The sequence below is a fragment of the Cataglyphis hispanica genome, chromosome 24 (assembly GCF_021464435.1).
Source record: "Cataglyphis hispanica isolate Lineage 1 chromosome 24, ULB_Chis1_1.0, whole genome shotgun sequence".
Lineage (NCBI taxonomy): Eukaryota > Metazoa > Arthropoda > Insecta > Hymenoptera > Formicidae > Cataglyphis > Cataglyphis hispanica.
In genome coordinates this window covers 1,218,250-1,241,134 of record NC_065977.1, presented here as the reverse complement: position 1 = coordinate 1,241,134, position 22,885 = coordinate 1,218,250, and the positions used below count along the sequence as shown (strand labels likewise).

Sequence of the window (22,885 nt, the reverse complement as noted above, 5' to 3'; positions counted from 1 at the left end):
GCAATACTCGAGAGACGAGTACCACTTCAGAAAATTGCTAGCCTCTTCTTAAACTGTCTTTCGTGGTCATCACTTCTTTGTCTGATCTATTATCCTCGATACATAATTCATTATCGAAAAATCTTGTGTTCATAAAATGGTTCTGAGCGCGTAAGAAGCAATTTTAAATTTGATAATTTTTTTTTTTTTAATATATCTAAGAGGAAGATGTATACAATGCATCATTTGATATAATTAATTCGTTGTTTCTATTTTTGAATTAAATGAAAAAGATTAGTTTTAAATGATAATTACAAATATATACAATTTTGAATAATTTTGTTCTTAAAAAGAGAGAAGGAAACTAAGATTTTTCGTAATTAAATAGAAATAACAAATAAGTTAATTTGCAAAGTAGCTTTTGTAAATTTAATATAATTTTGTAGCTCTGCAAATTTATTCTAGGCAATGTTAAAGTGTTTTTCTAATGATTTCAACAGAATTTGTACTAAAAACTGTGAGAAAAAAGAGCAAAGCTAACATTTAGTTCTTCATCCATTCTCGATCGTACTTGTCCGGCTACGTCAAGCTTTTGTTCAAAAGTTTCATTTTGCAGAAACTATCTAGAGTCCAAATTTTATCTCTTTTGGCAACGAAATCTCAATGATATAGATTTTTTCCAAAGAGGAGAGTTCCGTGTGGAACACATGGTGTCATCATGAGGCTATACGACAGATGTTTGCATTTTTGAGATTACAATTCAACGCTTATAGTTTTACAAATACAATAATAAGTGTATTCTTTATTATGTTTTTAAACACACAATTTCTTATTATACAATCTCTAGTCTTGTCGTAATTTTTATTATCTCTACCTTTTCACGCAAATAAAAAAATAATTTATAAAATATAATTTATTATATATATATATATTATATATATAAATTTTATACATTATAAATATGCGTAAAAATTAATTATTAAAAAGAATATCTTACGGAGAAGAAAGAAAAATTTTGATTTTTAGTATCAGACATTTTATTCGAGCAAAAATATTCCGTAATTTAATAATAAAAAGACTTGACACTCTCTTCAAGTTTCACGTATCAATATTTCGCGATAGCCTCTACATATTGAACAATATAAATGCAAAAAGTAAGGCTTCCGTATGCTGAGAAATAAAATTTTCGTGAGGAAACTTCAAATACTGCAAAGTGCACGTCAAGATAGAATAGAAGACGATAAGATATTTTCTGTTGTATTGGTCACGCTGTATATTGACTCAAACAAAATGAAAAGGAGTTTTTTTTTTTTGCATGAAAAACAACCTAACCCACGTTTAATTTTGATGTCGTATTTCTTTAATAATTTGAAATCGAATCGCTTTTTGAAAAAATAGATAGAAATAAGAAAGACATTTTTTTGCACGACATCACGTAAAGTTGCGAAGAATAAAACATAAACAATTTTTTCGGGCTTGGATATATATTTTCTCTCGATATGTCTTGAGCTTCAATATCGCTCACTTTAATTTGACCGAACAATTCTATATCCTACAATCAAAGCGTTTTCAAAAAGTGACGAGAGGCCTTATTTAGAGAAAAGTTTGCACAAGCTATATGAGAAGCGCGCTTGAAGTATCGCGAGTGGTTTTTCCATAATTTTATGACTACACCGAACGCGGAAATGTGCGCGGCAGCAAACCAGGATCACCACTCCGTGTTGTTTGCATTTTCCCTTAAAGGGTCGCCTCGAGTTCTATGTGGGTCAGGATTATTGCGGTGTGTGTACTTTGTTTGCTGCTTGTCGCAGCTGCACGTTCATGTAATACACCGACAAGTGGTTGAGCTGCGCGGCGAGGAAACCGACTCGCTAAATTGGCACGGCAAACATATCTGTCGCAACTCTACTCTAGCCCTTCCGCATAAACTTTTTCTCTGTCTTATCTTTAATAGTTTTCAAATAATATAAACATAATCACGATAATATGAAGGCACGATACGGATTATTTAAAGATTCGTGAGAATAAAAATTAAAAGATGGAAAATTGTTTGATTATTCTGTGAATTATGCTTTTTGGGAAAAAAAGTTGATCGATAAAATTAGAATTACATACACATATGGTTTTTAATATTTGCGAAACTTTGTGTTGCAAATCATGTCGAAACGATACATGGTAGATCTGACAGTCACAATCTATCGTATCTCTGACATAACATATTTGTTATTTACCACATCTTCCGTTGCATGGCAGGCGTATATTAGATTATGCATTTCGCGTCAAAGAGTCTCAAAAAATTCCGGTATATATTTAAATGCATTTTATACTTTACTAGTCTACGACGGAAGTTTCAGAAACGTGAAGCGATGACGTAGCGCGAAACAATTGAATCGCATTGAAATTGATTGAATGACAAAACCGGAGATCAATATCTGAATAAATTAATAGCAAAAACAATGAGGAAAAAATTTCTCTTTCAGATCTATTCTTATATTTTTCCCAAATTAGAGAAAATGACATGTCTTTATACTCGCTTCTTTTATCTGACATAACAAAAGTATAATGAAATAATTACGTATAACAAATAATAGAGTTTCTTAATCTTTTTGTCACATAATTAATCTCGACTCTGCTCCTTGAAAACAAATTCTCGCACGTTCAGTTCCAATCACTGTCGGCAAACGATTGATATCGCGCGTTAATCTCTCTTGTTGGTGGCTCAATGGATGATAGTACGTTTATGGCACATGAGAGAGAGAGAGAGAGAGAGAGACTATCTGACCGTCGAGTGGTTTTTGAAAGCGGTGAGTTGGTCGGCCAGGGTGTTAACGAGATTATTAACGCGCTCGCATGTTCTCTAAAGAGTCGTCTCATCATGAGATGATCTCGAAAGTATCCTCACCCTTTCCAAAGTTAAAAATGTGAGGTTCAAAGCAATTCCGGCGTCTTTCCGAGCTGTCGATCAAGGAGATTTTGTCTCGAGAAAAGTCGCATATTATTTAAAACAGGATGTAAAGTAAATGAAAACGTATTTATCATCGCATAAAAATGTGAATAAAAAAAGCAATATTTTACGCGACAAATATATAATTACAAAATAGCAAATTTCTTAAATAGATATGTTAATAAAAATAGAAATCATTCGAATAATATCTCTGTAATTAATTTCTCCTAATTATTTATCAAATATATTTTGATTATATTTTCATATCAAATACGGCTTTTATTAATTTTTTATTCACTTTCTGATCGCTAAACATATATTCTTTTTCGATTGAAAACGTCATTCATACATATTTCTCGTTGTTTACACCGATTTATTTAGATTAATCGGCGACGTTCGGCTTGACGCGATTTTCTTCTGTGACTTTGAATCGACGAAAATGATTTTTTCATGAGCGGAATAGAGCAAAATCAGAACAGATGTGCGGTGCGCACTGCCAGTCGAGAGAAATGGAACGGAAAGCAGTAAATTGCACGGAAGTACATTCGGCGGATTGGATTAGCATTTTATACGAAAGGTCCCGTGTGTGCGCATACGTCACCGGACGAGAGCACGCGCGTCCCTTCCACGCTGGTTGGTGAAAAGGCGCGCGTAGGTATTGCTCGGGACGCACACACAAAATGATACCGTTGAAAAACTCAAAATGAGAGTTTTTCCGCTGCACGACGGATGTCGCAGAAAAAGCCCGATCTAAAATTTATCAGGCAATTCGTAAATGAATGTCGTGCGATTTCGCTGGATCCGTGAAAAGGGGCACGCTCTCTATACGCGCGTAATCTGAAACTTGCCAAACTTCGGACATCACTCTTTCACGTTAGAAAGAAACTTTTCTTCAGATTACGTACACACACACACACACACACACACATACACACAAGAAGTCGAGAGACGGAGCTTGGAAGCTGCTCCTAACTCTCTCGGGTCCAAATTGGTTGGTGTGTCGCGTGTGTAAAAAGATTCTTACCGCCTGCGCCCCTAAGTGCGCTCTCTCGTGTGTCTCGGTCTGAAATGAGAAAGGCGAATTTGCGCCTCTCGTTTTCCTAATGTCAAATTGCTCTTGCGATATTATTTTTCGTGAAAAATAAATTTCTGTCATCAAAAAGCGCGTATTGATAATTTCATTTTATCAATGAGAAGTTTAATTTTCTTTCTTTCTTTTCATCTTTTCATTTTATTTTATTAATCATTACATTTATTGCTTAATTTACTTTTTTCTTATTTGCTGATTGCAGATTGATATAAAATTAAAACAAAAATTTATTTTTGTGTTATTAAATTATTATATTATTTATAGGAAGATTAAAAATAGAAAGAGTGCGACTGATTCCAATATAGCTTGTAAATAATTAATTAGTTCAAAGTCCTTTAACTTTCTCCACTGTGCGAGTTTCGATTAATTTTATAGATTGGTCGATACGTGCCACAATAAGGCCGTTTGTTTCGAATCCTGTAGCTCGTTTCGCCTATAATTCATGACTGATAGACTGGATTCGTATTCGTTCTCGTTTTTCCTACGTTCGATGCAAAGGCGCTATTTTAGATCGAACTGGTTTCAAGAGATACTCTTTCTTTCCCCGTCTCGCTCTTTTCCATCTCATTTATTCTTCTCTCCATCGCACTCTCTCTCTCTCTCTCTCTCTCTCTCTCTCTCTCTCTCTCTCTCTCTGTCATTGAAAGAAAGAGGCTCGAAGATATAAAGAGACGAGAAAACCGCAGGATCAGCAAAGGAAGAGAGAAATGATATAGAGGGGGAGGACGAGGGTAGAGAAAGAGAAAGAGAAAGAGAGAGAGAGAGAGAGAGCGAGAGAGCGATGAACATCCAACTCGACATTATGCGAGATCTCCTCTCCATCTTCTTTCGGTACTTTTTATCCCCCTTTATACCGTCTGCTTCTTATCGTACCGCCGCTGCTCCTCTTCGCATCGTCTCGCGAGGAATCTCGACCGTCGTATCGTATCGACTACCGCGAAACGGCTATACGGATGGATAAAAGCGTTTCTCGGAATACATTCAGAACTTTACTCGGGAGCTTGGGAGCTCGATGGTCTTTTGGTGGGACCAAAGATTCGTGACAGAAACACGGCTACACGCTCCCGTCGACTCGCGTGACGTTTCTCGTTTCGGGAGCGATTCTTTGACATTCGTCATTTTTGGCACAATCGCGATTTTCAAGATGCCTTTAGAGAGGTTACTGAAAAAAAAAAAAACAAAAAAAAACAAATTCATCTCATGCGTAATCACTGCAAGTCAGATTTACATCGCGTGATACAAGGCGCATACGGTGTGAGAAATTCCGAACATCAGAGTAGAGGATATCAGGTCCGGATACGAAGCAGATGACTATTTCGCGGTATTATGTAGAGCATATCCCCATAGAAAGAAAATGCAGGATTATTGCACCAGGTTCATATGCATAGCTATCGAGAGTTGGTTCGCCAACAATAAGACGATCGTAAAGAAGCTCGCGAGACGGAAGCCGCTGCTCGTCGGAGAAGAAGCACGTTCAACGAGTGACTGTATATCAGGTGGATAATAAAGTTTTCGCCGAGCTTTTCGAGATTTGCAAATAGATGGCTCGGTCTTATTCTTACGCGAAATCCGAGACGTCGATCGAAACAATGAGCGACGGCGATGAACGAGACAAGAATCGTTGTTCTTCCCTCGAAAACTTGAGAATGCAAATGCGCTTCGCTAGAAGCGTCGTGCGATATTGCGCTTGGAATGAGCGGCGACCTCAAAAAATTTGCATCCCGCTAGAATGAAGTGCGAGAGGGTTGCGAGAATTTTTGTAGATCGATCGGTACAAAAAAAAAATAATAGCAATAATGAAAAGTTATATTCTCTTAAGAAAAACAAAAAGTAATTTTCTTCGCGAACAAAGTTATTATATAATATATGATAAATGCAACAAAAATTGAGAAAATAATGTTTAAAGCAGATAAAATATAGATAAAAAACGGATAAAAAATAGATAAATATAATTATAAATTATTATTGTTAATTGAAACAATGCAATCAAGATAAATTGGAGAGGGTGGGCAAGTGGGTTAACTCTTACGTCAAAGACCAAAGTTATATTGCTAGGCTTTAGCAATTCGGTTAATTAGCAATTCAGATAATTAGCGTCCCGTTTGATACAGACTTCTGTATGAATACTCATTATGTAAAGGACGCATAGAGAAGTTATTTAGAGAATATTGATACACAGAGAGAGAGAGAGAGAGAGAGAGAGAGAGGTGTGTGTTTGTGTGTGTATACAATTTGCAATAGACGGATGCAATGTATATTTGCAGAGATATGTGCAAGATAGCACATATATTTATTACAAGCGCACGACAGATAATCAAGCCTGGCCTTATGTCGCCTATAAACACAGACACCAACACACAAATCCGTGTGGCTTATTACATGCAGAACGTAGATATAGATCTACGTAAACCCGCGACTCGTAGATTAAAGATCAAAGGACGCATAAGGTCTGATAATGAGATGTTACAGTAGTTATATGTTCCCTCCCTCGTTCCATCGCGAAAGTAATTTTTTACATACAAAGTCTCATATGACATTTTATATAATTACATTTTCAGTTCTGACTGGATAAATATATAAAAATCATAATGTGAAAGAACATTAAACTGAGGATTTATAAAAAATAAAACTGAACAATATCAAATGTAGTATTAGTCCTTAAATGATCTAAGAAAATGGATTAAAAAGTGAGAACTGAGTGTTTTTTTCTCGGAATCAAGAAAATAAGCACTAATAGGCTTACGTGAAAATATTAAATTTAAATATATTATAAAATACATAAAAAAATTTCGCGAGAAGAAAACTGCTTGGGCAGAAAATTATATTAAGCATAATTAGCGCTTAGCTCATTTGCATTTATACCACCGACGTGAATATGTAAATAGTAATCCAGCGAGTACATGATAAACTTAAAAGCAGCAAGTTTGTTGAATCTCGTCTTAGCGTGATCACGATATCCTTATTTATCCTTACTCCACTTTCGTTAAGCGCCCAATTGAGCTTTTTTTCATCGTTATCGTAATTCATCAAAAATCGCTCAATATGCAGTTACACTTTATGCCTATAACACATATTTATATGACAGGAAAAAAAAAAAGAAAGACTCATTGTCAGTGTTATTTCAAGCATTATTTAATCATACAGATCCAAGCACGTGCGTGTAAATTCACCAGACTCTTTAATAGGACCTTCTCGTAGAGAATACTGACAGAAGATCACAGGGAATATATGAAATAGATAGGAAAAGAGGGTGAGGGGGAGAGAGAAATTATCAGGCAGAACGCAATATCCTCGCACCTCTTCACGTTCGTGTTTCTCTGTGCGATCCACCTTCCTGTTTTTCTCTCCACCTCCGGCAACTTCAACGGGACGTCACCACCTAGCATCTCCCTAAGGCTACATAATATCCTCTCTCGAATTGGCCCTTCAACCACCGGGAAACGCCGACCTGTTTTCCGGCCTGCAACTTGCACGGCGTCGATATCGCGAAAAATGACCGGTGAGACAGATGGATGCGATACATGCATTCATAATGATCTGTCACTTTGAGCTTGAATGCGTTTAACAATACATAGAGTATGTAAAAATAACCAGGCATGTTCGGTTTGCAGTACAATTGCGAATTTATTCTAAATTAGAATTGTTTCTTGATAAAGATATGTATTAAAACAATGATTTAAAGCAAATTATAATCTATATTTTTTTAAACTTGAATTAAACTTAATCTTCAATCAAATAATTTAAAAATAGTATTGAATAAATCAGTAATAATCGATCATTATCTATTCACACTTATTATGTCAAAATAAAACAATTTTTATGTAAATACAAAGTACTTTATACGGAAAATTTTATGTGTGTGTGTGTGTGTGTGTGTGTGTCTATATGTCTGTATGTGTAATATATACTTCAAGTACTTTGTAAACATTTTTATCCGACTCCGACGTACATGGCAATATATAATAGTTAACTACGTTAGCACATTTCTCTCATTTTACGAACGCAAAATATCGCTTCGAAAGGGAATTACATTTTTTTTATCATTGCATCTATCCATCTACATCCCCTTCTTTCTCTCCCGATGCAACTGCCGCGTATGCGGGAGTGCATCAGTGCTCGCGGCAAAATACACGCTTGAAATGATCGCGAACGTCGGCACAGCCAACAATGTGTGTGTGTGTGTGTGTGTGTGTGTGTGTGTGTGCACGTGATTTATGATGATAATAAACTATTCGGAGCTGATACAAGCCGACGATGGCCGTTTGTACTTTCATGGTTGGCGCTGCTCGGCTCTATCGGTGATGGAGCAATTTATAGGCGGAATACATATTTCGCGTTATACGGACAACAGCGTAAACTCTCGTCAGGTGAGATTCTCCAGGTTCTGCGGCAGAAATCGATACGTCGTTGGGGATACGCGAGAAGCTTGCGTAACGAGCGACACCTTGCAGGATCCAGCGCGGTCTTAATAATTGCGCATCGATGCGCGCGGTGCATCGGATACCTGCCGACAATGACGTCGCGCCTAATTACACGCAAATAGGAATTATTAACTTTCCAACGCGCAAGACTTAGGAAAATACACACTGCAGCGTCCTCTTATTTGAGGCTGATTTGCAGGAGCGAAGTAACGAGCGAGTGACGTGATTAACTTTTATGGATAATTTAATTGTAATGTTTGTGGCTTTTTAATTTTATACGCGTTTAATAAAATTGCAAGCAATTATTAAAGCGCAATATTTATTTAGATATTTTCAGAATATCTATTTAAAATAATTTTACAATTAATATAAATTGAAATTGATATACATTTTAATAAATTATGCTGAAAACAGAACAAACTGTTTATCACTCCAGATAATTGTAGCGAAGATTCGTCTGCATATGTTATATCGCCCGAAATTCGTCACACCGCGAAAATCGACCTTTTCGTCTTCCTTTTATACAGAAATAATAGTAGAAACGCGCTCGTAGCTTGGAGCAACAACGCGATGACGTTTGCGTTTCCGCCAGTTGCAGCATGATGCGCAAGGATGGTTGCAGCATCCTCGGTCTAATGCTAAAGTACTCGACTGCTCTTTGACCTGGCGTCCAACGTAAATCAACCAAAGAAACCAGTGGAGTACATCGAGGCAACGTTCATTACACGATGTTGAATAACGCTTTTTTATGTTTGAGCAAACAATTTTTTAAACCTCTCATCGTCAGCAATAAGTCAATAAAATCCTTTTCCCACACAGCTTATTAAATGTCCATTATAAAATCGAGCGATATAGACATCCTATTCTTCTATCAAAAATTGCATTTAATATTGAGATAATATATATATTACCTCTCGCAGTTTATTAGTGTTAAACAACAAATATTAAATAAATATTAAATAGATAATGAGAGAGTACATATATAAATTCACAAAAAATGTCGAATTCGGATAAAGGATGATAAAAAATAACAATCAAACAATGTATTGTTTTAACGCAGAATGAAACTAATGAGATTGAGCGAGACGACACATTTTCGCGACAATAGGCAGGCGGTGGTCACCTACCTTCCGCTTCCGTGTTCTCCGCTTTTTTTCCTCCTCGTATCGCGTGTTGGAAAGTTGGCCGATGTTATTCGATCCGTATCATTGAAAATTGACAATCGGTGAGTGAAGGACCGATGCGTGTGCGTCGCGACACGCACGAGCTGTGCGTGGCACGAGAGAGCACTCGGGCTCGGCTCGCATTGCATCGCCACCTTCGCATCGAGGAGAGATGACATGCCTTTGTGCGTTGGAGTAGATTTCTAAATAGCGTAGAGAGTTGGTGGTGTAAAGGGCTCTTGCTCGCTTGAGACGAGAGTCCTGTTCTTCTTCGCGGGAGAGATCAATCAAGAACGGGAGACACGGAATTGAATAGAATTATGAATTGAATGGAAAATTCAATTGAATTGACAATAGAATTCTCTGTTATATTATCGACGATTAAACACGCGGCTAAATTATCTGTTCCCCTTTATTGATCCAGAGACAATTGAACTTGATGTTTTCGTAATCTACTGTGGACAATTTGTTTTTAATTTTTCGGATAACCACGCAAAATCCTCCATAACTAAAATTGAAATACAATTGATTATATTCTCGTGAAACTATAATCATTACCGTTATTGCATAAAACTTAATTCGAGATGATAATAAAAGCTTATGAAAAGAGAATGTAAATAGTATGTCTCCGATTCGATTAATAAAAGTTCCGGGCGCTTTTAATAATAATTACCTTTCACCGTAATTTGATTTTACTGCAACTTTTACGTTTCCTGATATGTGCGATTAAAGGAAAAAAAAGGCATCAATCGTAAAGATGAAAAATACTTGATCTTAAAAAAAAGTGAAGATATTGTATAAAAGGCAAATAATATTTCAACGAGGATATAACACAATGAAATGTATGAAGTCACTCTTGCAGTAGCGCTCGTAAATTTTGCACACCTGTTTACTTCAGCCTTGGCAATATCTCCACGTAGCCAAGAATTCTTTCATGCTTGAACGACGATCGGTACTTGACCTTAGAACGCTAACGAGCTCCGTTTATATCTACACTATCGCTGGCTGCATCGCCGCCGTTGCTCCTGTCATGATGAATTGAGAAAGGTAATCGAGTGGCACAAGTGCAAGTAATTCAACCGAAAATTATTTCTATCCAAGATTAGATAAAATTTTTATAATTAATAATAGTTTTACTGCGATATCACTTTTATTCGTCTGCAAATATTCTATTAGATTAAAAAGATATATTCAAACATTTAAACTACCTCCGATATTTATTAATCTTGTATGTAAAAATCTTTTATTTATCTTCTCTCTCTCTCTCTCTCTCTCTCTCTTTCTCTTTATATATATACATATATGTAGATTTTATTAATCTATCAATCTAGCTTTATTTTCATATATTTTAATTTTTTATATTATAAAATAAAATATATTATATATATGTTATATAAAATAAAATATATATTATATATATTATATATATAAATATATATTATATATTTATAAAATATATATTATAAAATAAAATTTATATTATAAAATATATTTTCATATATTTTAATATTATTTTCATTTCCTTGTAAGCATTTTTATCTTCATAAATCTTTATATCCTTTATATTATCTAAATAACTTCTGCTTAATATAATTGAGGACAAAATAGATTATATTACAATTACCAATTACAATTATGTTAACGATTATCAATTACATTGCAAATGATCAGAGATATCGATGATACTGACGCATATAATTAGGGAATAATATGCCGGAATCTCACATGACAATCACCTCGTATCCCGCAGCGTATCATCTGATTGGCACATTTGCCGCGCGCCCCGTCATACAATGCGGCCCCGTGCATTTGCGATACGAGAGTCACTCGCGTACGTATGTTAGTATTCACGCACGTTCGCGTTCCAATGTCCTCGATTGCATTCACCAGCTAGCCTACATTTCACTTCTTCGCGATGCGCTAAAACAGGTCGCTGCTAAATGCGGCATCATCATCATCTCCCGCTATTCCTTCTCTCGCAACAATTTATCAGAAACACACACATGGGCTTAATCCGATGATTAGATAATCAGATAGATTTTATACGTTAAATTTGGATGGGGAAACGATGAAATTATAATTAAAAAAATTTCATTATTTTCTCGAATTCGTTGCAAATGAAAATTGTACATATTTTTATTAGTAACAGAATCGAAACTGCATTAATATCGAGAATTAAAACACATCACTCTTGAATTATCAAATGACTTTAATATTCGAAATCGTAATATAAGAAACAATTGAAATTTCAGCCTACATATAGCCAGGATATTATATAGTAAGATAAAACATAAAATATTCTCCTTCTTTCTCTCTCTTTTTTCAAATATTTTATTTTATTAAGAGTAGAATCTAATATAAGCATTACGATGTTCTTTTTATTCACTACTCTACGCTACAAACGAATGAAGTGCAATGAAAAATGCATACACACACACATATATGCAGGAGAAAAAAATATTGAGCTCATTCTTTGCCCATATATGTATGTACATATGCAGCTTTATTTACAAGCAGATGTATATACAAACCAGATCGATGCACGTGTTTAAATATGTAAATTGCATTAAGCGAACCACTGCAAATGCACCATTGGTATATATACATATGTGTCCATGATATTATGTGGAACATCGATTATTGCGATATTTATCAACAAAAATAATATAATATAATATATATATATATATATATATATATATATATATATATATGTTATATCTTTGAGTGATACCGCATAATATTTAGCGTGAAAAGACCCGCAACTTTTCACGAAATCTTGAGAATACATATATTGGTGTTTACGTATCGGTTCGTTCCGCATGTTTGCTCGAGTTTGCACGCAGCTTTGATATGAGCGTAGCTAAGTGCGCACGAACATCGTCAATGTCGGAGTTGACCCAGGTATTCTCATTGAATCCCTTCTCCATCATGAAAATTTACGAGCTGTTTGATAGAATTTACAAAGGGCGAGGGTATAATTCAACATCTCGAGAGAGTTTACGTCGGCCAATGAAATTTTGCGCAAATTCAATCGATCGCGTACCACATGCATGGTAAAACGCCTAGTTGTCGCAATCGCATGCATTTCATTCCGAATGTTGCATCGATCTTTCATATCATCAACAAATAGCCGGCATGAATAAATCTCGTATTTTTCAATCATGAAGTAATGATAAAGTGATAAAAAGCATCGTATCATGTCAAAGTATCCTTCGATGATATTGTGTAATTAAATATAAAATGTTGAGCAATAAATATATATTTTTTAATATAAATAATAAATATATAAATAATAAATATAATAAATATATATTTTTTAATATATATTTAATGTATACTTTTATATATATATATTTTTTATATTAAATCGAATAATTCCCATTATACACAATTGTTACTAAGACGCATGCCGAGATTTTAAGTTGGGAGAATTGCAGGATACACGATATACGCGGAATATAGATTCTCTCGAAACGGCAGATTGCAGTTGACAATGCGTTTGAGCTTAATCAAGACTGAGCGAAAAGAGACGTGCATTCGCTTTGGATTCAGGGAACACCGTCGCAATAATCTCTCCTATTAACGCTCGCAAAAGTGAATATCCCCTTTACGGTCGATTCATTGCTGGCGATTCGCGAAGGCGAATGCACTTTTCGCGGGCAACTAAAATGAAGAGAGAGTCGCATCGCGCGGACGATAAATCGCTGATGCATGCGCCGCGACGATACGTTTCGTCGCGTATAACGACGGTTGCAAAAATTGCGCCACTTATCTCACGTGTCACGTTCAGAATTTGTGCATCGCAATATTCGCCGGAGAAAAATGCTAGGTGATCCTGCGATGTAACGGTTAATTATTTTCGAATCCCATTTATCGGTTTATTTGACTTTTTCTTTATCGCGGAAAAAAATTTTTCAGATTTATTATATTATTACATTAAAGTAGATCTATATAAATACAGCTGAGAAAGAAGTTGAGTTTGATATTTAAATTCAGAATTATTTCCAATTTAATTTTTTTTTTTTTTTTTAGATAATTAATAATCTGGAAAATATTGGTAATTGCATTTTATATCGTTACTTTTTCCGATACAATAAAGAGATATGAAATATGTGTTCATGTAATAGAATAGAAAATTTTTCCCTGTTCCATCACGTATAAAAGGATGTTGGAGGGAAATGAGTTCGTTACGTCTTTGAAGGTCAGCATCGTAAGAAAATGAGGAAGAGCGACCTCGTCCTGCGAATCTCGTTAAGGGCGCGAGTCTCGCAATTTACCCCCCTCCCCCGACTCCCTAGACGCATTTGCACGCGTCGGAACAATTTATTACACCTTTCTTGCGCGTTAAAGCGTACTATGAACCGCATACCTTATGCTAGGTTCCCAGCTGGGTCGAATCATAAATCGTGCGGGCCCTCTCTCTTCCACTCTCGGATCTTCCGTCCGTCTCTCACCCTCGGTCCACCACGGTCACCCCTTATTTCTTACACGACGAGTCGAGAAATCCTCCTCCTCCTCCTCCTTCGTGCACCTTTAAGAGCAGTCACGAGCAATGTCCAGAGTCCCCTTGGCCGGGTGTATGTACGAGCCTCCTTCTGCTCTCGACTCGCCCGTGCCAGTTATTTAAATCCTCGCCCTACGTGTTTCACGCACGTTTTTATCTTCTCGCGCTTTTATCCTTCGCGAGCTTTGTTTACGAGCGGCTTCATTCGAGATGCGCGTACATGCCGCATACGTACGTGCCGCTGTACAATCGCCGTATTTATCCGTCATGCAACCACGCGATGCCTTCGCAACAAAGTTAATATTTGTGTCAAAGACTAGTTCATATTAAATAAATCTCTCTCTCTCTCTCTCTCTCTCTCTCTCTCTCTCTCTGTTGACATATGCGAAAAAATTGGAAAATATTTTTTGCAAATATTTTTTTCGAAAATTAAAGAGAAAAAGCTTTCTCTCAGCGTGAAATATGCCGGTAGTTTTTATTGAAATTCTATTTTTCTGTAAAATTATTTTCCGATCCGATGGACACCGCGATGAAATAATGCGTCTCATCAAAATTTTAGCGATTAGCGAAATACCGATGAATACAAATGTCGCACATTGCAAACCGGATCTATCGGCGAATTATCCTTTCGCGCCGGAAATGAGACCTTACTCTCGCCCTCTTTTCCTCGGCGAAAGTTTGATATACCGAGACATTTGCGGCGCGCGCCAATTACCCCATTACGTCACGTTACAATCGCGACACTGAGACTTGATAATTACATTACGTCACAATCTTTTATGACACGCGACATTACTAGCAATAATTTGCGATAATTTGCGCGACTTACAAGCCGCTTAGGTCGGTGATGCATCTTTTACAGCTCGCATTAAAGACGCGCTGCTCGTTGTATTATGGATCTCAAAATTAGTCTTCACACTAGCCGAGATAATCCATCCATCACAAGCACTATTTATTAGTTATCGTTTTCTTATAACTTTGACGTGGGTTTTAATTTTAATCCTACAAAATACTGCAGTATCTCATTATTTGTAATGTGCTATTATCATAATTAGCTCGATTTATAAAATGCAATTTATATAATGCAATATAGAATTACTTATTACTTTATAAATAGAGGGGAGAATAATTAATAACTACTTCCGGGCCTACTTATAGCTTTTTATAATTCTAATAATTATTTATATCGTGACTTTAATATTGTAAAATATAGCAATCTCATATTTATTTCACTATCGTGATTAGCTCGATTAATTCTATTCGTTGTATCGTTGTAGAAAATTAGAATTTGCAGTGTGTTAAATAATTGGAATATTCATTGTGTGACAACGCGGCAATACGTAAACGGCATCGTGTCATTGTGTAATAGCAATTTGGTGTATTTATTACCTGATCGGAATAAAGAGCCGAATGAAACGAGCAAACCTCGATTATTACGCTGGGCTTGTAATTATACCGAAAGAGCCTGTAGATTCCGTCGCGCAGACTATCGTGCGCGCGCGTAATTATTGGTTTATTGTCAAACATATCTTGTCGGCAACTTTTATCGCCATTAAAACGAAATGCATATTTCGCTACGGGGGAAACAATCGATAACCGGACCGCGCATTGTCGATTCGTCAGGATTGAATTTCAGCCGTCGGATAAATTCGTATTTTTTTTTTAGCAGCGCTGATTTGTAAACCACTATTGATAAATGTACGCTGTTTGTTTAATGCAATTTATCGTCGATTATAAAAACATAAGAGATATTATTATGCAATGGAAATGTAGTGAGGTATTATCGATTTTTTAAAAAAATTGTATAAAGATTTGACATTTCGATAAAAATCGTCAACTGACATAAGTGGCTAGTCTAATCTAAAAAATATTAAGTGCCTTTGTCACTCACCGTCTTTAGCGCCTCCAAGTCTCCCTTCTTCAGCATATCTATTAGTCTCTGGTGATCTATCTCCTCCTTCGTCATATATATTTTTCTCTTCCTCAACTTCTCGTTCTCGTAATCGTCGCACAAAATATTATGAAAATTCACCGGCTGAACACTATGATCCACTTTTGTTTCGGCCGCAATTTCCGGCAAATCTTGCTCAAATCGCAGATTTTTAACAAGAACTTCATTGATCACCGCACCGCGCTCTTCAGCATTCTTCGTTGTCTCTTCAACGCGATCTTGCAACATTTCACTAAACTGAAGTCTATTCCGAGAAGATTCTCCCTCAGTCTTTAACCTTGAATTTTTTTGATTCTCTAGTTCATCGATAGGAATTGTAGCAGTTGACAGATTGCTATTTTCCCGCGAATGGATCGTCAGTCGATCCTGATCGTCTCGCGACGCGTTTTGATAGCCAGTCACTAGATCCTGAAGAATCATCGTTGTCTCGTTTGAATTTTGTTTAATCTCTTCCTTGGATTCCTTTATCTCCAAAGATTTAGACTGGACACTTGACTTGACATTACCCTGACAAGGTGATGTCGTTTGGAAAGTCGCGAAAGTTCTCGCAGGCTCGTTAAAGACAACCAGATGTTGCTGGTCCTTGGCATAATTCGAACTGTCCTTTCTCTTATCCGCCGATTCTCTCGATTTACTGTTCGGCAGACTCTGTTGCACCTTCAAGCACTGCTTCAAGCCAATCTCTGGATACTTGCAGGCGGAATCTTCGCTCTTCCGATCGTCCTCCTCGATAGTCTCGAGATGTTCGTGTCGCGACTCGCCGATTCTGTCGAACGAATCGTCTTCGAGAACCAATGTTGTTTCACATTGTTTGACGGACGAGTCTCGATCTGATCTGGAAGCGCCAATTCTTTCACCGTAAGGCGACATTTGTAGCGAAGGACGAAGAATCGATTCGAGATTATCCGCATGGATCACTTGCGGTTGTAGACTACGCTCATAAATCCTCTCCACGTGATCGGGTGAGGTATAACGCGTGATTTTGCCAGACGGGACGGCCTCGCAGATTGCGATCTTGGATTCCGTGACGTTCTGCTCGTTTGATTGTTTTTGCGAATCGTTTGTCGCGATGTAGGCTCGATTGTTCGGCTTGAAGCTCGAGGAAGTTACGTCGATCGACGTCCTAGTTGGATTCTGTGCTTCGACGTCTCGCGAAGGAGACGCGGCGAGATCTTTGCGCGAAAAGACCGGTGGCTTTCTGATCTCCATCGATGTTCCTCCGACTTGATGACATCTGATTCTTAGACCGCTGCGCGACTCCGCTTGACCTTGGAGAGCCCGCACGTGAGCGCCAACTGTCAAACCGTAGCTCGGTTGCTCCTGTCGCGATTGATCGATCGATATCGCGTCCCTACGAACATCGCTGGAAATCTGTAATCGACGTCGTGATTCGATTGCCATTCCCGATTCCATCGAGGCGATTCTCGGCGGATTGTCTCGGGAAGGGTCAGCGGCGCAACTCGTCGGCGCTTCCGTTGATTTACAGATCGCCTCGATCGCTTTATCGGCGGCGAGTCGCGGCATCGGCCCGCTTGCCGCAGCACCTGGTCGCCTACTTTCTCCATCCTTATTTGGGGAGATCAGCTCACCTTGGTCACCAAGGTTAGCGGCCGACAGTGGGCCCTTCGAGAAGCCTGCTCCGCGCGGCAAGCGCGGATCTGTCTCTTCCTTAACGAGCAAACGCGCCACCGCACAATTCTGATCCGCGACATTCCCAGAACGCTTCAGCGATGGCTTTCTACAGGAAATAATTGACGCCGTTGTCGTTGATGTAACGGTAGATGCTTCGGCCGTCTTGGAGCTATTAACGGTCGTTCTACCGTGATTGGATTCGTTTTTCGTCTTCATTAAATTCGCATTCCTGCCATCGGTCGGGTTCTTTTCTTCCGAAGTTATTCCAGCGCGCCTGGACCTGAAGCTCGAACCTAAGGGCTCTCTCTGAGGGATTCTGGAAGCCGGATTGGAATCGCCAGATCTAGACGACGCGACGTTTGACTGAGCGCCGAAACCGTAATCTTGCTGCTTGATTTTGCTCCTCATCGCTAAATATTCTTTGTATGTGCCTCTGCTGGTGTTTACGCCAACATTCACTCTCTCCGGCTTGTCACGCTCCATCTTATGATCCATCCGAGTCAGATCGTCGTAGCTCGACGAGGCACCACCGTTCAATTTACTCTTCGCCTCGTCGATCGAACGCGATTGCGAGTCCTGGACGCGATATCTTCGCTGGCTTTTTTGTTCGGCGCTGCTGTTGGACCTTGTTAGGGGTTTTTCGCGAGGGGACAACGGAAAGTTCTGATTGTGCGCCTGATTCAGCCACTCGTCCACCCGCTTCTGGACCTCTCCTCTGCGTAGCAACATCTCAGGCATCTTCGAGCGACCGCTCTCGATCGCGTCTGTCGTCGTTGGCGACGAGGCGCGACAATTATCCTGTTGATGCGCTTTGCTGGAATCCTTCTGTCTGTCCCGCGAACGCTGTCTCACCTGAGTCTGCTGGTTCACCTTTAATACCGGTTGAATCTTCTCCCTCGTTGGAATCGATTTAATCTGAATTTTCGCGCCAGATACTTTCGATCTTTCTTGTTGCTGCTGCCGCTTTTGTTGATCCATTATTATCGCCTCGAAATTCGTCACGTTAATATTGCCCACGTCGCTAAGATCCGACGATCTGCAATAATCAAGATCCTCGTACTCGTCCAGAATATTGTTCACTGATTGTGCGTCGATCGAGCTGGTGCTCTTTGACTTGTTTCTCGCGACGCTCTCGTCGCTGCTCGAGTTATTGTTCTGCTGCTGCTGCTGATGTTCCCGGCTGATCTGTCGCTTAGATTGCGGCCTCGGTTTCTGGTATCTCAGCACCACGTTTTCGTAACGCTGCGACGCGCTCTCGATTTCTTCGTTCTGATCTCTTCTCGAGACGGACGATTGTCGCGCGTGACGTTGCTGAAGCGACTCCCGCCGATGATTGAGCATCTTGCCGTTGTCAAATGCCGACAGGTCCCGACTCGCGATCGCCGACGGACCGGAAGCCGAAAAGGTCGTGAAGCACCGCACGTTCCGCAAGCACGCGTCCCCCGCCTCGGCGTTTGTCAATCTCTTCGACGTGATCCATGAAGCGATGGGACGAGAGGCGCCGCTGTCCGCATTAGGCGCATCCTCGTCCACGAAGGAAATGTTGTTGGACTTGGAAATTATTTCATCGCTCATCTTTCGTCGCAAGGCGGCATCGTAGACGCGTCTTATCGAAGACAAGGAGTAACGCGAGATTCTGAAAGAAAAATATTTCGCGATTAAAACGAGAATGTTTAAAAAAAGAATCTAAAATGGAAAAATACTGGATTGTTTTATAAATTTTTAATTTTAGAAAATTCCTCTTCAAAGTATGTGACAAAAAATGTTGAAGTATCCCGTATAAAAAAAAAAAAAATTAAAAAAAAAAAGAATGAAACAATTAAGAAAGAATTCAACAGTTTTTGTAATAGCGTAGGATAATATTTTATCCGGAAAAAAAATTATTTAACATGGGACTTTTCCATTTGTTTAATAAAAGACTAGGTTGTTTAAATATGAAAAGTTGCATTGCTGTTTGAAATATATGACCGGGTAGGCATTAGCAACTAAAAGTAGAATCTCGCGCAATTTGTCGAATAATTTATCAGCCTTTGATAACGCGATTAACTTTACGTAAAATTCGAGAAACTCCTCCGCCGAATGTGCTCCAAGCGAGTACCAAAAATTATCCACTAGAAACGGTCTCCGTGCAGTAAGCGCTTTCGCAAATCTAGCGTAATAAACTCTCAAACGCGGCCGGCGAACAACCTTCTCCTCGTTAATTTTTCACCTAGCACACAGGAAAATTTACGTGCGTGCTCCGCTAAATGGCACCGCCTCATCTCGACTACATGCCCCACATTACATGCGCATTACACACCGCTTTAATTTGCGAGCACGGATCTTTCTAACTCTCGTCGTTTTGTCAACGAGAGAATTGACAAACATATGCTGCCATAAATAATAATAAATGGCGAATAAAATCTAATATATAATTTGCGCGAATCTTAAAAGCAATTTAAAAATTAAACGCTTTAATTTTGCAAACGGGGGAGAAATCACAATTCGGCTTGCAGAAACCAGAGAGATGAATCTCGCAAAATACAATGTTAAATTTGAAATTTCCACGGCAAAATTTGCCATTTCGAGCTCGACCACGTTCCGGAAATCGGCGATAAATAGCAGAAGGTGCGCTTCCGTAACGATTTCGCCGATCCGACGTCGGCGGCACGTTCTGTCGTTCGTGGAATTTCCGGCAGTTGACCGATATCCGGTTTGAATTAATTCGGTTCCTCAACTCGGGGACGGTAAATATTATAATACGTCCGCCATGGAGATCGTGCGTGGAATCGTTAAGAAACCCAAGAGCCCAACAAAATTTAATATGCCCGTCGAGAGACCGGAACTACGTTATTTTTTTTCATAAAAGTGTGTCCCTTTAAATCACAGATCATTACATCATATCATAGGAAATTTCATCAATTTAGTATATATGTTGACGTAATATAAATTGCAATTATTTTATAAAATATGATGACTCGTCTAAAATGCGCTTTTAATCGAATATCTAATTAATATCTTTCCTGGACCGGCCAAAATAATTTTCTTTTCAACGACTTTTCTGTAAAAGCACTTAGAAAAAAAAAAAATTAATATGGATGAGCAACTTAACTGAACTATTCTGTATACGTATAAGTATATAAATTGATATTGATTAGATTTCACAAGAGAATTTAAACTAAAATATTTTAAAAACAATACTGAAATATTGATGATAAAACATAATGAAAGAACTTGGAACACAAATTATTTCCTCACAAGCAGAAAATAAATTTTGATTGAAATTTGATTGAAGTAAACTTTGATTGGAATTTTATTTCAATCTCTATTCTCTCTCTCTCTCTCTCTCTTGCGTATATTTTCCTTGGGGTATAAAATCTCTCAGATGAGATGGCGATAACGCACGTCGATAATGTTAATTAACATAATTAACAAGACTGAATTTGAAAACCTCACTCAGACAAAGATGAGAGGTTATTAAATGCATAGCGGCGCAAGCCTGAAATGTAAATGAAACAAAACGCGCTTAATGGAGCGAAACGAAAATGCGAAAAACCATGCTGCTTATCGGAAATGCCGTTCGGATCAATGCAAATTGCATATTTTCGCAAACAATTGGTTTTTAGCGACGATGTATCATCCGACGCGAATAAAGGTCCACCCAGCGGTAAATATTCATAAAACATTGAACGATAAGAGGATGGAAAACGAGGGGAAAAGGAGGAGGGGATGCAATCGGATAATGTACAATATTCGCAAAACGTGCAAAAAAGAGATGGCGGATTTCATTCCATTTAATCACGATTCGTTGCGCGGCAACGTTCGATGCATCGGTATAATTCGGCAGTCTCGCTAAAATCGGCAAATGCGCCAGGTAAATATTAAACGTGAAATCGCACTCGCCGAACATTGTCGACCCTCCCCCACGGACAGGGTAGTTGCAATTCGCACGAGAACGGTAAGAGCGCGCGCGCACGAGCCGCGTAAATTGAATTAAACTGTCGTGGCTTTTCGTGCTGTATTACGATGTTATACTGAAGCTTTAATGATTCCCACGCGACACACACACACACACACACACATATATACACACGACATATGTATGTAGGCTGTATGTGTTGAAGCCTCCCGGCTGGAATTCTACTTTTAGATCGCAGATAAGGCGTAAGCCACCGCGTCGTAATGAAACGCATGGGAGTCATTCATATAGCATGAGTGAGATCGATCTTTGAAACAGTAGAACTGCAAGTGAGCATTTGACAAAATTATAGATTGATTCAAATTCTAATTGACTGTATTTATACCGCGCTTTGCATAATTGCAAGAGTGTTCCATGTGAAAGTGGATTTCTCTAGAAATTTGTCAAAATTGTACCACTCTAAGAAGTAATTGCATACTGAAATAAATTTATGCCTCATATCACGCGTATGTAACCGAGGACAGACATTATTAAAATGAAAAAGCAGAAACACGGATAATGAAGACGGCGTGATAAAGAAAAAAAACGTGGCGGGGAAATAAATTTTTCTCAAAAAAATTTTTAATAGGTTTTAATTATGTCACGCATTACGTAGTATACAAATGAGAGCAAAGATTGAACTTGCCACTAGGGAATATTAATTTCGATGAAATGCTTGCCGCGCTTGCACTCTCCAGGAATGCGTGGTGTGCTGGCTGATGTAATTAACGGTAACTGCAAAATTCAGGTGTTTCCGCGAATGCACTGACCCGAATCTTCTATGCGCGCACCAGCGCGCGGCGAGATACACGAAGGTGACTACGATTTGCTGTGATTATCACGATTTATTTATCGTCACAGGCACGTCGCGATTTAGCTCGTGATATCGAATTCATGCATTCGTTGCGATTTCTCGCAACTCTTGCAGTGGATTAAGATCACACGCGTAACTTTTTTTCTATTACATATACTTTGCAATAAAATAAATGTGAATTTCTTTTCTTAAATAGAAATATCTTGATCCACGGTACGATGATGTTTGCATTACTTATGGAGCCTAAAATTTTTTACTTTTAATCTTGGAAAATTCTGTTTGGCGAAAACGCCTCTGCAGACTTGCACGAAGATCCATAAAAGACAATGTATTCAGTTAAGAGAATTGCAGACTGTCAGCGGCAAATAGTCGCCGCGCATATACATAATTCATCGATCCACATGCCCGGATGAATCACAGAGCGCGAGAATCTCTCGCCAAGATTAC

The 22,885-nt window shown here is 38.3% G+C and overlaps 1 protein-coding gene across 3 annotated transcripts in view; it reads right to left on the bottom strand.

Annotated features, from left to right (window-relative positions):
- LOC126858240 (uncharacterized) overlaps positions 1 to 22,885 on the bottom strand; it is a 211,081-nt gene that overhangs the window by 179,261 nt on the left and 8,935 nt on the right. For all 3 annotated transcript variants that reach the window (XM_050608403.1, XM_050608404.1, XM_050608402.1), the window contains one exon: positions 15,996 to 19,323. In XM_050608403.1, coding sequence (XP_050464360.1) covers positions 15,996 to 19,262 — 3,267 coding nt within the window. In that variant the 5' untranslated portion in view covers positions 19,263 to 19,323. The remainder of the gene's footprint in view (positions 1 to 15,995; positions 19,324 to 22,885) is intronic.